At 37.5% G+C, this 16,164-nt stretch overlaps 1 protein-coding gene across 3 annotated transcripts; it reads right to left on the bottom strand.

Annotated features, from left to right (window-relative positions):
- Positions 1-781: 781 nt before the first annotated feature.
- si:busm1-163l24.3 (uncharacterized) lies at positions 782-14,086 on the bottom strand. 3 transcript variants are annotated; one of them, XM_034055768.3, is made up of 6 exons: positions 13,786-14,086; positions 8,997-9,180; positions 8,208-8,311; positions 3,170-5,938; positions 2,449-2,657; positions 782-1,635 (listed from the first exon to the last, which is right to left on the bottom strand). In XM_034055768.3, exons 1-6 carry the CDS (start codon positions 13,903-13,905, stop codon positions 1,566-1,568), a joined length of 3,456 nt encoding a protein of 1,151 aa, XP_033911659.2. In that variant the 5' UTR covers positions 13,906-14,086; the 3' UTR covers positions 782-1,565. The 3 variants fall into 3 exon arrangements, with proteins under 3 accessions (XP_033911659.2, XP_033911660.2, XP_033911661.2); XM_034055769.3 differs by having other exon boundaries at positions 782-1,632; XM_034055770.3 differs by lacking the exon at positions 13,786-14,086 and adding an exon at positions 13,418-13,774.
- Between the last annotated feature and the right edge of the window lie 2,078 nt (positions 14,087-16,164).

The following is a 16,164-nucleotide window of genomic DNA, read 5'->3' as shown; positions in this document are numbered from 1 at the left end:
TATAAGAAATTCCAGTAGAAGGCAATTCAGTTGTCTTGTCTATTAAGATGACATTTAAAGTTGTGGGCACAAATCTTAATAGTTACATTGATTGCAGCTAACAGAATAATTCCATACTGGACATCTTGCCCTTTTGGCACTTCCATTCACTACATAGGTCTCAAATGTGCAGGTTGGATTTTGAATCGCTATACCTGGTACCACACTAGGTTAAAGAAATAATTTGCAAGGCAGGTAGCGCTGCACTCAATTGGTCATTTCACCTGGAGGGTGACATTTCCCCTCTTCTGCTTTTCTTCATGGAATTAACCAACCAGCTGCTTTCATTCAGTAAGATGCTGAGGTGAAATTACCTTTTTTTTTCCTGAGACTGTAATAACCCTATGTCTACGCTGGTTTCCATGTAGCGGGAGCATCGGCGTGCTCTTCATGTCAGAGTGCAAAGACAAAGACCTACAATGAAGTGAGAGCCAGACTGTCACAGTAGACAGCAGCAGCAAGCAACTTCACCATTCAGGTAAGTTGGCATGATGAACATATTTTACTAGTATTGATTTATATAATTAAATATTGTGGTCTAGTTAGAATTTAGTGTTGTCTATAGAAAATATTATGATTTTAGTACAATACTTTAGAACATGTTGTATACTGTTATTGAATGCACCTCCCATTCAGTTAAAACCTAGAGAGAAATCTTTAAGTGAAAGCACAACCAGTATCAGTGCTGTTTACACTAGTATAAGGCAACACATTGAAAGACTCCTAGTCAAAACGCTTGTCATTTGAATTTAAGTTTCTTTTATTTCTAAATCTTTAGTTAGTAACAATATAAACACAAGCTGTAGCAGAACATAAAATGTGTTGGTCAAACATGGTAACTATTGACTTTACATTTAAGGTAAAACACTGCACTACAATGTCAACTTTTTTTTTTTTTTAACTTCCTTTATGAAAGTTTCCTCATAGTAAATGCATAGCAAAGTGTAATAAAGAATATTGAAAGTATGGTTAAGCCCAGAAAGGTACAGTAAAGCATATTAAAAAAAAAAAATAATAAAAACATGTCAAAGCATGGGAAAACTTTGACATCGCATAACATTTCTAACCCAATACAGCCTTTGTAACTAACGTACTGGGGTATATTTGAATGATCTAAACTGCGTGGATATAAATACCAGCAGTGATTTATTGACCACCTTAACATCACTAAATACAATACAAAATACAGGTCCAAAAATATTGGGTTTTATATATTTTTAGGGTAGTTGTACACCACTATTTAGATGAAATAGACCCTGCTGTTATTAATTTGCACAACCTTGCACATGCTGGGACTTCACAAAAACTTTACATTTAAAAAAAAAAAATCTAACATTAATAAATTCTTAAAGTACAGTAGGTCCCCTTTTGAGGTGCTTCTCATAGTCTTATAACTTTAATGGGGGGAACCACTGCACTTGCTTCAAAACCTGGCCAAATTCACTGCTGTAGATTTGACTAGTTCTTCCAGGTTCAAATGGTCAATTTTTCCTTGCTTTGCAATGGACCCCATTTTTCATTTCTTTTCATTCAATTCCAAGCATCTTAAGAACTTCTGTTAGATGAACAAGATAGCTGCCATCTGGGTATCCACTGCTAAAGGGAAAAGGAGGATCATTGTTTTAGAAATCCATGGGTTTGGATTGCAAGTTTTGTGTACTTTCATTAGTCTTATTTAAATATCACTCTCTATGCCTAAATTGCAATGCATAGTCTACAGCACACAGGTCTGCATATAAAAGCATAATAACGTGTAAACAAAGACAGCAGCATAGCAAACTAGGGACGTTTTTGCAAAAACAAACCCACCTGTGTGAGCTTCTCTACTGACAACTGCGTCATCATGAGTTAGCTGTAGTTGCTATCGAGATGCAATGAGTCTGAGGTTTGTTCATTACAGGAAAGCTCAGAGGTGGTGAGTCTCACTCTCTTACTTTAGTCTCAGATTGATGTAAAAAGCAGGCACTAACTAGAGCTCAAACTTTTTAAAAATAAGTTTCAAAGATGTAATAAATACAGAAACAAAACAAGAATCGTAAAACAAATTATGATTTTGTTTTAGTACACCCTATTCTGCTTTTAATAGGGCAATGATAGTGGGGGTCGAGAGACTCGGTTAATCTTTTTTTGATTTATTACACATCTGTTAATAGGAGCCCTGTTCACAAAACCTTTAAAGACTTTTAATGTTTTTTTTTTTTTTTTATTAAAGAGTTAAACATTCTCTTAGCCCTAACAGTTCTGTGAAAACTGAATACAATTCTAACCTTCAATAAAACAGATGAACTGTGTCACTGGATTTATTTAACCACAATGGTGTCTTTAACAAAAAAATCCTTTAAGTGTTGTAAACTGGGCTCTGTAAAGGCATCAATGACAGCCACTTTAAAATAACGATCTGATACTTACGCTGATTTTCCACCTTCCATTTTAGTTTTATGTGGAATTTGACCCCATGTTACCATGTCTCCAGAATCGCATGTTTTAATTTTGAATGTCAGCCCTTGATTAAATGCCTTCATCAGTAACCTCAACAGCTCATTCCCTTTAGCAGTCGCCGGCAGAAAACCCTGAAACTGTCCCCCTTTGTAAGGATTTCCAGGGTTTGGATCACCTGTCTTTGAAGATAAATGACGATTATATTAGATCCAGTAAATACAACCATTGCACTGTATTTACAAATACAATATGGCGATAGGGGCCTGGAATCAATTTAAAAATATAATATAATTCAAAATGTATGTTTTCAAAATATAAAATAAGAATCTTCTGTTGATGAACATGGCTGCAATGAAGAACCAGTCATCTCAAATCAAATATAATATTCTAAAATGTATAGGATTTATTACATTATTTCAGGAGCAAAATATCAAATCCTATCCAGACTATTTTACTATTCTAACAATGGCCTACATTGACTGATTGACTGCTTGAAGGTTGGAATGGGAGCAGCCAAGGGCACATTAATCAAATAAACCAGTGTAAAAGATTTCAGACTAGTACATTGATTTTGGCACATAACTTTTGAAATGGGACCATGAATGATCTACAAAGGTAGGGGTGTGTGTGTTATTTATTTTTTTTGCAATACGGATCATGAAATAAATGAGACAAGCATCTAATTACTTACTCCCTGAATACCATCAATGATGTTATACGTTATCTTCAGAGTTGTGCATCTGCTGAATCCACTTAAGCCTGTACTCAGTTCATAGACGTTCACAGTCCCCTTGATACCTGAGCCATTGGGTATAGAACACACCCTGCATGATGCATGCCTCTCAAGCTGGCAATCTGTACAAAGAGCAAGGCCACACTTCCTGCGTATATTTTGACCCTGCTCTTTTTTACAGTACAAGCATGCTTGATCAGTTTCTTTCAGGTCTTGTGCATCCTGGCCGACTGCAGGATTTCTAAGTTGAAGCCTGAGAGTGGAGTCTTCCTCCTGAACATCACTGTTTAAATCATCATTCTTTCTGAGGAGGTTTGTCTGCTGAGTACTGTATGCCCATGTTGGTAAAGACTGTGGGCAACTGTCAGTTTTAAGTGCATGTGAAGCCATGGTTATATCTGCTTTCTTGTGATGGCTTTCAGTGATTAACTTGTTGTTGAGGGTTTTTGTTGGTTTGAGTGTCTCTTTTACCACGGGTTCTTTTTCTAGTTTCTTAACATTAGACACAGGATTTTCCTTCTCTTTTTTATCCAAGGTTAAAGTAGGATCTTTCTTCACTTTTGAAGTTAAATTACTCTGGTCCTTTTGTTCCATGGCTGTTTGATGTCTGGGGGATTTCTGGACATCATTTGGAGTCTGATTTTCAGGTTCTTTCTGGTTGTGAGTTTGTGTGCTATGTGTATATTTCACATTATCTCCATTTGCACTATTAGTTTGCTTGTCCTGCTGAAGACCGCCTTTGAGTGAGTTGTGTTTACTCCAAGGAAAACCCTGGTCCTTCAGATAATCCTCTACTTTTGATATGCTTTCCTGCTCCTTTTCTTGATGTGTTTTTGTCACAGATGAGGAGGAAAAGAGAGAACCTCCAGTGTGTGTCTTCTGGGGTTTCAAAATTCTGTCTTTGACAAGTTCTTGCAGAATATCTGTAAGCTCTAAACATTGATCCTTTGGGCCCATTATACAAAGACTGTGTGGTGATTTGATTATTTTCACATTTCCATACTTCTTTTCTACTTCAGTGCACCACAGTTGCAAAATGTCATCTGAATCTGTAATACCCATCTGAGAAAAACTAATTTCTTTAGTTGCAAAATCTGTTGATACCTTTGAACAGATTAAGGAAATACCCCGCTTGGCATTGCTAACCTTAACTTGGTCAAATCCCCTGATTACGAGTTTTGTAGCATTACCTGTGATGGTCTCATTCATTTGAATTCCCTCAGCTGATGTCAGCTTTGCAATATTAGGGCCATAGATATCTTTTATATAAAGCCATGTCATCCTAGCCAATGAAATGTCCTCACTGAAGAGACCTTCCTTCTTTGGACCACTGTTACTTTTTTTACTTCTGCTTTCTGTCACTTCATTCAAACCAGCAGACTTGTCCTCTTTGGATTGGCTAACACCAGAAAAGCTGTTGGCTCTTCTGAGCACTGGTTGGAATTCATAGGTCTGTGATGTACTGGCTGCGTTTGTGTCATACAGAGAATTTCTGGCGCCTAACAGGTCCATGTGGTGAAGTGTGTTCGATGAAGCTGTCATCTGAAAAGGTTTTATGGGACCTGTGCTTCTGGCTTGTCCAATAGTCTGGAAGAGCTTTCGGTCTTTGATTCCACTAATGGTGGAAGATCCCTCATATTTCTTAAAAAGTATGTCCTCACTGGTTCGATCGGGACCTTTTAGATCTTTCAGGTATAAACCGCCACTTGAAAACACTTGAAATCCCTTAGAGATGTCCTTCATCAAAGGTTCTTTGCAGCTGGCAAAACTGGGTGCCAAATCTTTTGACACTTCAGGCTTTATTGTACCAAGTGGCTTCGAATCTTTATAATTTGGATCCTGCAGTTTCCTGCTGCCTGTATGAAGTGTGTCCTGCAAGCCTTGATAAGATGTCTGTCTCTCTAATCTTGATGAATGCTCCTCAATTGTTAAATCCTGAATGTGCTGCTTGGCTTCTGAGACATCACAAGAGCTGCCTATCATGTATATGTTGGTGTCATCCTCATTCAAAAGGATTTGGGGGAAAAGAGTCTGGACATACTCGTATACTTTCTTTAGATAGTTTATATTGGATGATACCTCCTTTTTTGGTATCTGTTCTTTGCGTAGTTTGGTTTCTAACTCTTGGTATAGGTTCCCCAGATCCTCATGAGCTTGCTGCAAGTCGATCAGGCTCCCTGAAGTCTCGGAATCGGACTGCAGGTACAATGTGGTAATATCTTTGGTGCTAACATCCACCACTTCCACTTTGTGTTTACACAGGACCTGCACATATTTCTCATTCCAGTGTTTCTGGATGTATCTGTAGATGTCAGAATCCATGATCAGTGAGTAGTCCTCAAGAGTATCTTTTGCTACCACACCCCTTCCATTTTCAACATGCAAATCTTCATTGTCAATAAGGAAAGTGGGACTTTGAGTGTCAAAGCCAGGTGGCTGAGCTAATGCTGTGGATTCTGTCTTTTTTTCACCTTTTCTGAATACGCTTCCAACAGCACCTTGACTCTTTTTATTCTTCTTAACAGGCTTTGGTTCCCCAGTCTCAAAGAGGCTCAGCACTTCATTGGCTAGATCCTGTATTTCTGAAAACGCCCCTTTTACATTGCACAGCTCCTCTTTCTCGAAGCTGAACTGCACGTCTGGGAAGTTCTTCTTCAGATGCTTAATCACCCTTTTTCCATCTGGAATTCGCCGATAGTCTATTAGCATGGAAACTCTGAGAAAGATCTAATCAGACAAAAAAAGAATTAGAAATTGTGAAGATCCCACAGCAAATCCTTGGTTTAGCTACTCTTTTGTGATCATGGTTGAAAATTGTTTAGAGTTTAAAGAAATCTGCTTTTTTTCTGGCTTGTATGTTGCTGATCAACACTATCAGTCAATGACCAGGAAAGGTGCCCTTATCAAAGTTTACGATAGTGAAAGCATAGTAAAGTGTGAAAGCATGGTGAAAGCATGGTAGTGTGATAAACCATGGTGAAAGCCTGGTAGTGTGAAAGCATGGTAAAGTGTGAAAGCATACTGAAAGCATGGTAGTGTAAAAGCCTGGTAGTGTGATAAAGCATGGTGAAAGCATGGAAGCCTAGTGAAAGCATGGTAGTGTGATAAAGCATGGTGAAAGCCTGGTAGTGTGATAAAGCATGGTGAAAGCCTGGTAGTGTGATAAAGCATGGTGAAAGCGTGGTAGTGATAAAGCATTGTGAAAGCATGGTAAAGCTTAGATAGGCATTATAAATCTGAGAGGCATGATGAAGCATAGTAAACTATATCGGGGGAAACAAATATGACACTGGTAAACTTTCAAAGGGTGGGTTTGCCTGTACATATAACTAAGTGACAGTGCAGAACTTTCTTTTATGTACAGCTCAAATCCTGTAAATATGCAAAAATGAATTCAAATGGTCTGAGAAGAGGCTTTGACACTTTGGCGTCCTGCTTTTTGTTTTTTAAATTTTCATGCTTTAGTGGTTTACAAAAAATGTGAAAGATGCATCAGCTGCAGTCACTTAAAACAACGTCTCACCCCAAAGACGGAGCACAAGGAGGTTAAGTGACTTGCTCATGGTCACACAATGAGTCAGTGGCTGAGCCAGGATTTGAACCGGGGACCTCCTGGTTACAAGCCTGTTTCTTTAACCAATGGATCACACAGCCTTCTATATCTTGAGGCTGTGAGCCCTTATTCAAACCGTTCCCATTTGTACTTTGTAAAAAATATATAAACAAGAAAGGAACAATGCACCAATTGCTGAGAGTCATGTCATGCAATACACTTACCAGTATAATTTCAATGCATTAACTGTGCTTCTTGCCATATTGTAAATCTGGCCACTAACACAAATGGATGTATGTATGGACACACACACACACGAATCTGATATCATCAAGAACTTAGGCAAAGCAAAGACCCTAAACAAAGGGAAAGTGGACACATGGTATTTGTGTTTGCTGCTTTTCACATGTTCTACACATTGGGGTTTTGTATACCTGGAGAACAGCTATCCAAAAATATAAGCTGGGTCCACACCTGAGCGATCAGTTGTGCAACTTAGTTGCATATATGTGGATGTCCCTGCAACCAGCTGCTTGAAGTAGAGCCGGGCTCTGCTTTCCAAGCAACCTCCTGAGCAACTTCTGTAGACATAGGTGATCGTGTGGTAATTTGCGAACTCTGATTTGGTTCTTGCAATGCTGACTGCAAGTAATTGCTCAGATGTGGACATATCAATTGCTCACAACTAAATTGCGCGATTTCGGGAGCAATTGGGTTGTGCACCTGATTGCTCAGGTGTGCACCCGGCTTAAGACAGTAACTAAATTCCTCAATGTGCGTTTAATTTCATAATCCCCGCCAACACAGAAGCAAGCAGTGAAATACTGAACTGACAGGAGAGTAGGGCTAGAATGAAAACTTTAGTCAAATATTCAAGGTAAAATAGTTGACCAGTCAACATAATTAAACAATATTAATAAGGTATTTTACAATACCTGGTGCTCTATTGTGTACGCAGTTTTGTAACACTTTTGATGTTCGTGCAGTATATTTTCAAACTGCTTGGTTTTTTTAAATCTATTATGTTCTAAAGTGTCATTTTATATGTAATGGATTGCAAATGCACTTTTATCCATCTAAAACTGCACACTTCACAATTACTGTTTCAGTTCAAACAGATGAATACAAACATTGATATTGCTGCCATAGTTCAACACTATTTTGCTTTTTGAAACTGAAGCGTGCAATTAGTCGACTAGCAGTTTCTGAGGCTGACACTGGTGTTTCTAGTTGACTATTCAATGCTACCCCTACAGGAGAGAATGAGAGACTGGCAGTCAAGTAGTTACACAAGACCTAGAAATACACTTTCTTTAGGAATATGGCCTGCTATATTTGATCAGGACAAGTTACTGCAATATTCAACGCATTGTTCTTGGTTTCAGAAAAATTAAGCAAAAATGTTCATTTCTACCATGAGTGATTTTTAAAGTTCTGTTTTACCTCATCTGGGTTGACTTCAGTGCAGTGCATGCTAACCTGGACTCCATACTTCTTCTCATCCACAGATAACATGTGAGTCCTCATGCGACAGACTCTCTGTGCCACTGTTCAAAAAATACACAAAATATTTATACATGCATCTATAAATACTAGATACATTTATTTTATTGTGACATTAGATATACAGTACATCATTTTCAGGTGGTTGGAAACATGCAACACATTATTTACAAGTGTGAAAACAGAAATTATTTTAGACATTAGGGATGTCATTATAGAATACGCAGGGACCACTTAATATTTTGCAGACCCTATTTGAATCCAAACTCAACCTTTTATTTTGTAATGCAATAAAATCCAAGACGTGATTTTATTTAATTTAAAATTAACTGTTTTGCAGATTTTGTATTTTACACAGAAGCATCTGAAATATTAAGACTAACAGGCAATCCAATCAAATAATAAATTTAACGAATGAATCCTTGTCTTTTGGAGAAAAAAAAATGTGTTGCAGGGCTGGAAGCTCTCCTAGTCTTGCACTTCCTTTGTTAATGTATATTATTGAAATGCCCAGGTGCCAGGAGTCTGAACAACCAGGCCCCTGCTGATCATTTCAATAAGATACTTCATTGAAAGTAGTTCTGGATCTCACATCTGGGTGCCAGGCTTGTGTGAGTTCCAAGCCCTGCAGTTATTGTGTTGGTTTGAACCAAGTCATTTTTAATACAGGATGAAAATGCCCCAGTTTAAATTTGTCTAAAGCAGTGTTACATTTTACTTAAAACTTGCCTTCATTTTCTTCAAAGGTTATGAGGGCAGTTCCAGGTGATTCCTCTGGAAATGTGATGTTGGTTATTTCTCCACCTCCATTTCGATTTCTTAAGAAGTGGATAGACAGTTTGTCTGCCAGTCTATCCTCTAAAATATCTGTCGGTAGACCTTCCACTAAAACCGTTTTCCCATCTGCTGTCATCTGGAAAGCAGTAACATGAGAAGATGTGTTTAAGGTTTTGAAATGAGTTGTGTGTTAGCTAGCTAACAGAAGAATTACAAGGTTTGGACACACTGAGGCAGATTCAGGATCAAGAAGTCTGTCAGTTAACATGCATCCCTGCCACGGCTGTATATTCAGTATTAGAGCTATCAGTATGATGGCAAAGTTGATGACCTTGACATGTATCAACATTATATAAAGAATAAGAATTACCAAGTTTATGACAATTGGATAAGCGATGCATGCAAAACTTTTAGCGTGACAGACACCCCCTATATACCCAGAATCTGATCCGTCTCAATAAGTTCTGCTAAATAAAGTTACCACCAAGCGACAAACATAAATACAGACATACCACCGCCTCCATTACATCCCCCTTGCAGGAGTTATAATCTCCAGTGGGAGATTAAAAGATAAGTATTTGCTACAAATAAGTTATTATATGAAAAATAGTATCATGAAAAAGAATACAACCCACATACACTTCCAGGCCATTATATTAGGACCTGTCTAACTGGCTGGATTTGGCATCCCTATGCTGTTGACTCTGAAAAGCAGAACAAATGCTGTATCTCACTAAAGCATGGTTGTGAATGAAGACCACCCAACAGCCTGTACTTGTACCCTGATCGCATTCCTTGAGACACCTTCCAGCTTGTGCAGTCTATGCCATGTCATGTCAAGGCTATGAGCAGGTTAATGGGGCCGACCTGATATTAAGTACAGAGCCTAACAAAGGAGCCGGGTAGATGAAGATCACCTCCTTATATGTCTAGCTTCTGACACTCTCAATAACTAGTGCCAAAGCTTGTCCTTGCCAAGTTTCATCGCAATTGGATGAGTCTATTACAAATTAAACAGATACAAATGATAAAATCAATTTGATCTGATTATACCCAAAGGTTATGTGAGTCTAGAGGCAGTTAGGCATAAGGGTACGTGTAATGGTCCACATTTTGAATGAGGACCCTAAAATGTAAATGAGTGTGATATACTTACTTATGTACATAGACAGATGGACATATACTCTCAATAGCTATAGACTGGCAAACAAGTTGCATCAAAATTGGATGAGCGGTTCTCTATATAGAATAATAGATGGGCTTCAGTGAGTTACAGTAAAATAATTTCATCAAGGGTTTCTGTGATGTCATAAATTACGAGACCGAAGGTCGAGTAATTTATAAACTGTCACAGAAACCCGAGATGGGATTGTTTTCCTGTAACTCACTGAAGAGGCCCATATATTAATTTTTATAATACATGGATACTCTTGTGATGCTAATATTAAAGAAGACGAGGGTCAGCAGTACAGTTCGTTTTTTTTAAATGTAGTGTTTCAATGCTGTACAGACGTTCTATGTCGTTATCCGTTTCTCTGAGATACGAATGTACCAGCTTTACATTTTTTTTTTTTTTTTTTTTTTAACGTATTCTCATTTTGTTGATCATTAATGAATATTTCTGTACTGTGGGTGTTGTCGAGTGATTTAAAAAAATACATTTGGTGTTTTAATTGAAAGTGGAGAAGTCGAATGGTTCAAAGTTCAAGTATATTCTCACTTTTTGACATCACTACTCTGGTATTATGCTTTTTTTTGTTTGTTTTTAGAATGGCTCAGGATGCAAATATAGCCTTCAACCATGTGTGTGCGATTTATTTATATATATATATATATATATATATATATATATATATATATATATATATATATATATATTAAAAATTTCAAAAAGCTTCAATATTTGAGACAACTGTATAGTTTTAACTTCAGAGATTTTAAAAATAAATTAAATGTAAACAAAGCATAGTTGCTTGCTGTGAGGCGAATATCATTGGTATATCCTTCGTTTATATTTTATATATATATATATATATATATATATATATATATATATATATATATATATATATATATATATATATATATATATATATATATATACACATATACAGCTCTGGAAAAAATTAAGAGACCACTGCAAAATTATCAGTTTCTCTGGTTTTACTATTTATAGGTATGTGTTTGGGCAAAATGAACATTTGTTTTATTCTATAAACTACTGACAACATTTCTCCCAAATTTCATATAAAAATATTGTCATTTAGAAAATTTATTTGCAGAAAATGACAACTGGTCAAAACAAAAAAGATGCAGTGTTGTCAGACCTCGAATAATGCAAAGAAAATAAGTTCATATTCATTTTTAAACAACACAATACTAATGTTTTAACTTAGGAAGAGTTCAGAAATCAATATTTGGTGGAATAACCCTGATTTTCAAGCACAGCTTTCATGCGTCTTGGCATGCTCTCCACCAGTCTTTCACATTGATGTTGGGTGACTTTATGCCACTCCTGGCGCAAAAATTCAAGCAGCTCGGCTTTGTTTGATGGCTTATGACCATCCATCTTCCTCTTGATCACATTCCAGAGGTTTTCAATGGGGTTCAGGTCTGGAGATTGGGCTGGCCATGACAGGGTCTTGATCTGGTGGTCCTCCATCCACACCTTGATTGACCTGGCTGTGTGGCATGGAGCATTGTCCTGCTGGAAAAACCAATCCTCAGAGTTGGAACATTGTCAGAGCAGAAGGAAGCAAGTTTTCTTCCAGGACGACCTTGTACTTGGCTTGATTCATGCCAAAGCTGCCCGATTCCAGCCTTGCTGAAGCACCCCCAGATCATCACCGATCCTCCACCACATTTCACAGTGGGTGCGAGACACTGTGGCTTGTAGGCCTCTCCAGGTCTCCGTCTAACCATTAGATGACCAGGTGTTGGGCAAAGCTGAAAATTGGATTCATCTGGGGGTGCTTCAGCAAGGCTGGAATCAGGCAGATTTGTCATTGTGAAGGACGCATGAATCAAGCCAAGTACAAGGTTGTCCTGGAAGAAAACTTGCTTCCTTCTGCTCTGACAATGTTCCCCAACTCTGAGGATTGGTTTTTCCAGCAGGACAATGTTCCATGCCACACAGCCAGGTCAATCAAGGTGTGGATGGAGGACCACCAGATCAAGACCCTGTCATGGCCAGCCCAATCTCCAGACCTGAACCCCATTGAAAACCTCTGGAATGTGATCAAGAGGAAGATGGATGGTCACAAGCCATCAAACAAAGCCGAGCTGCTTGAATTTTTCCGCCAGGAGTGGCATAAAGTCACCCAACATCAATGTGAAAAACTGGTGGAGAGCATGCCAAGACGCATGAAAGCTGTGCTTGAAAATCAGGGTTATTCCACCAAATATTGATTTCTGAACTCTTCCTAAGTTAAAACATTAGTATTGTGGTGTTTAAAAATGAATATGAACTTATTTTCTTTGCATTATTCGAGGTCTGACAACACTGCATCTTTTTTGTTATTTTGACCAGTTGTCATTTTCTGCAAATAAATGCTCTAAATGACAATATTTTTATTTGGAATTTGGGAGAAATGCTGTCAGTAGTTTATAGAATAAAACAAAAATGTTCATTTTGCCCAAACACATACCTATAAATAGTAAAACCAGAGAAACTAATAATTTTGCAGTGGTCTCAATTTTTTCCAGAGCTGTATATATATACACACACACACACTTATACTTATACTTATTCAAGGTGAAGTGTAAATAAAGACACAACGGTATAATTTGTGAAGAGCTACATTCACAGTTCGTTGTCATGCGACAGTTAGGAATAGTTTCGATTTTCATTAGGTGACCGATACAATTCAGTATCAATAGCATACTATATCATTAACTCAGTGTGCACCCAGATATTCTCAGTTTATAAACCATTTTCCAGTAACAAAATACAGAAAATTAAACACGACTCAAAATAAATATAACTTTGAAAAAGAGCTTGTATTAATATATGCACGATATCCACGTACAGTACGAATATTTGATTTAATGAAACTTTCTACCAGTGTATGCGTTTAATTGTTTTATTTGCTACACGTATTATAATTTGAAAGCCCATACCTTTTATTTATTATTATTATTATTATTATTATTATTATTATTATTATTATTGGGCCTACTTAAGCATTGCCCCTGCTGTTGTAGCCTAAATTAAAAAAACGAAACAGTGGCTATGAAAAAATCCACACAAACTTTAAAGAAAGTGTCCAGGCTGTGCCTCTAACTCAGCCAAACTGTTTCAATTTAAATTATACAGCGCGTATTTGCCTTTTTTTAAATACTGTTTATGATTTCAAAATAGATTATGTACATACCGTGTATATATAACCTGGCTGACGATCAACAGAAGGAAATGAAAACGCACTTACAAGAAAATGAAAGTGAAAATGCGGTGTTGTTTATGTTTAACCATTAGGTGGCACCACTTATCTTGAGCTATTTTCTTGCAGTAGCTCTAATTTCTACAGTTAAGATAGTTGACGATGTACACAGAAACAAATATCCGCGACCGGGTTGAAAAAGAAAAACGTTTAGGACTAATTCTCAGTTAACATGGAGAAATCCATGTCGATGTTACAACATAACAACCGCATAATCCATGCTGATGTTACAGGACCTCATCCACCTCCTCTAAATAAGCATTTCGGTCTGTACTGGGCATGTGCAAAGTGTGACAACTTGCCCTTCTCAACTTCTCCCTGCGATTGTTCAAGACGCGCAGATTCTGGCCCAGAAACGCAGCGTAAGGAATATCACTAGAAAGTGTCCTGAGGGCATCAGATGACTCTTGGGCACTTGCCATTTACTCCTTCCTTTCACTTCCAGAGCTCGGCAACTCTACGAAATCAAGCCACCCTGACACTAACCCAACCCCAACCCTAAAACCTAACCTCAAACCCAATACCTAACCCTAAACCTAACCATTAAGAATCATCTGATGCCCGCAGGACCCTTAAGGGGATATTCATGTGTGCTGCCCCAGAAAGTGCGCCGTCTGCGTGACCTCATGCGGAAAAGACGTCACCAGGTCACGCATCCACGGGCTTCGGTGGCTGCACAGCCGCGCAGCTTCTCAAGGGGTACTCATGCGCCGGAGCAGCTGCGGCTGCAAAACAACAGAGGAGTGTTAGCTGACAAGAGATGTGTAGACAACCAGATACGATCCTCACTGCACGTTCTACTGCCATCAAGGCAGGGGGTGTGAATCGCCTCCAGTCATGTTATTTTTCCTATGACTAGACACGACAAAGTAATAGATACATAAATGGTTCAATTCTGTAACCCTTCAACAATTAAAATACGATGCGCTGATGTTTTAGTGATGTACTTATACATTATAACTTCTTTACATTTACCTTATATATGCATGTATTTGTTCTACTGTATATAGTCTTAAAGTGTAGCCTAACTTGTGTATAGTTATGCTTTGTAACTTTTTTTGAATTTCTTTGAGTTGCCCTGGATAAGGGTGTCTGAAAAGCGTCTCATTTTGGAGTGATTTTGAGTTCATGAAAATTGATATTTACAATGTCAGTAGCCCTGTGAATTCTTCTGTAGTGAGAGGAAGTTAGGTACCTGTATTCTGTAGAACTATTTTGTGTTGCTGGGGGTAGGTATATCACTTTCAAATAGCTTATGTTTATTCATCATGAATTTCAATATTTTGCGTGACTTCATACCTGATCTGTATCTTCCACTACATAAATATACGCTAAATCTTGAGATGGGACTTTTCCTGCATTTTGGTGGATTTGTCATTGAACATTGAAACAACGTTCGTATTGTTTCTTTATAGCAATGACTATTTCTAATATACCTTTTTGGACGATGCTGTAAACTATGAAGCAGGTGCAGCACTAAGGGAACTTCGATTTCATCCACTTTTTCTGCAATTAGAATTTTTCTAAACTCCGTCTCCAAATTTGATTAGGCTGCTCTGCACTTCCTCGACCAAAGTTGTCCACGCTCCGTCTGCACAGACTGTGACGTCGGTATGCAATCTAGCTGGCGAGAAAGTCTCGTAAACTCATCTACTCAACTCCGTCTTTTCTTTTCGTTCCTGTCTAACCGGTGCATCATGGGAATCTGGTAGCGACTTATCCCCTATCTGTATAATGTAAAATCGGCCTCATTTCCAATTCCAAGCCTTCTCTTTTTAAAACGACTGCATTTTTAAACACGATTCACCTATATGTATTTATAGACACCCCTCTTTAACACATACGTGTTATTTTGACGATCGAGCTTTTCCTCTGGCCTGACCAGAGGTCTTTATCGCCGAAGTGCTCTCAGAAATTGCACTGTCATGCATATTCATGAGCAGTGAAGGCTGGGGCGTGGTTTGGTTTTGTAGATGAGGATTATTGTCGTTGTTGTTGTGTTGCAATCACGCGAGTACAATACTAATGCCTCGGTGGTGTTCCGCATTAATTGTGGCAACACAATAACAAAATTAAAGTAATATCTTCCTTTTCATTTTTCCGCGAGATGATCTAAAATCCATAAATCGAATATAAAGTTTAAGAGGACATAAGTAAAACATACATAAAATGCATTAGGAACTACTATTGTTAGTATTCAAAACTGTTCAGTCATGAATTGCAATCATAACTGAGAACTGAGCTAAGAATATAAATACAAGCTGATCATTTAAAAAAAAAAAACACGTCACATTTTTTAAATGAAGCAGTTGCTTTAATTAATAAGACATGTACAGTATTTAATAGACGCTATTTTCAATAATAGACATTGCATTTTTAATAAGACACTTTAATGCGTAAACAATACTTATAAGGAGAAAGGATATAAAACAGCAACCTATGACAAGCTTTTAAAGGAATATATATTTTAAACGAAGCAGTTGCTATTAATAGATATAGACAATAAATAGGCAGTGCATTTTTAATAATGGACACTGTATTTAATAATAAAGCATACGTGCAACTTTAGTATCTATGTTAATTTTCATTTTATGTATTGCTCTATTTTGTCCGAAATAATATGGATAAACATTAAAAACAGATATATAATTTATACAATAGATGCCTCTTATTAGCAACTC

Source organism: Acipenser ruthenus, chromosome 33 (assembly GCF_902713425.1).
Source record: "Acipenser ruthenus chromosome 33, fAciRut3.2 maternal haplotype, whole genome shotgun sequence".
NCBI classification, from domain to species: Eukaryota; Metazoa; Chordata; class Actinopteri; order Acipenseriformes; family Acipenseridae; genus Acipenser; species Acipenser ruthenus.
This window is presented reverse-complemented; position numbering and strand designations above follow the sequence as displayed.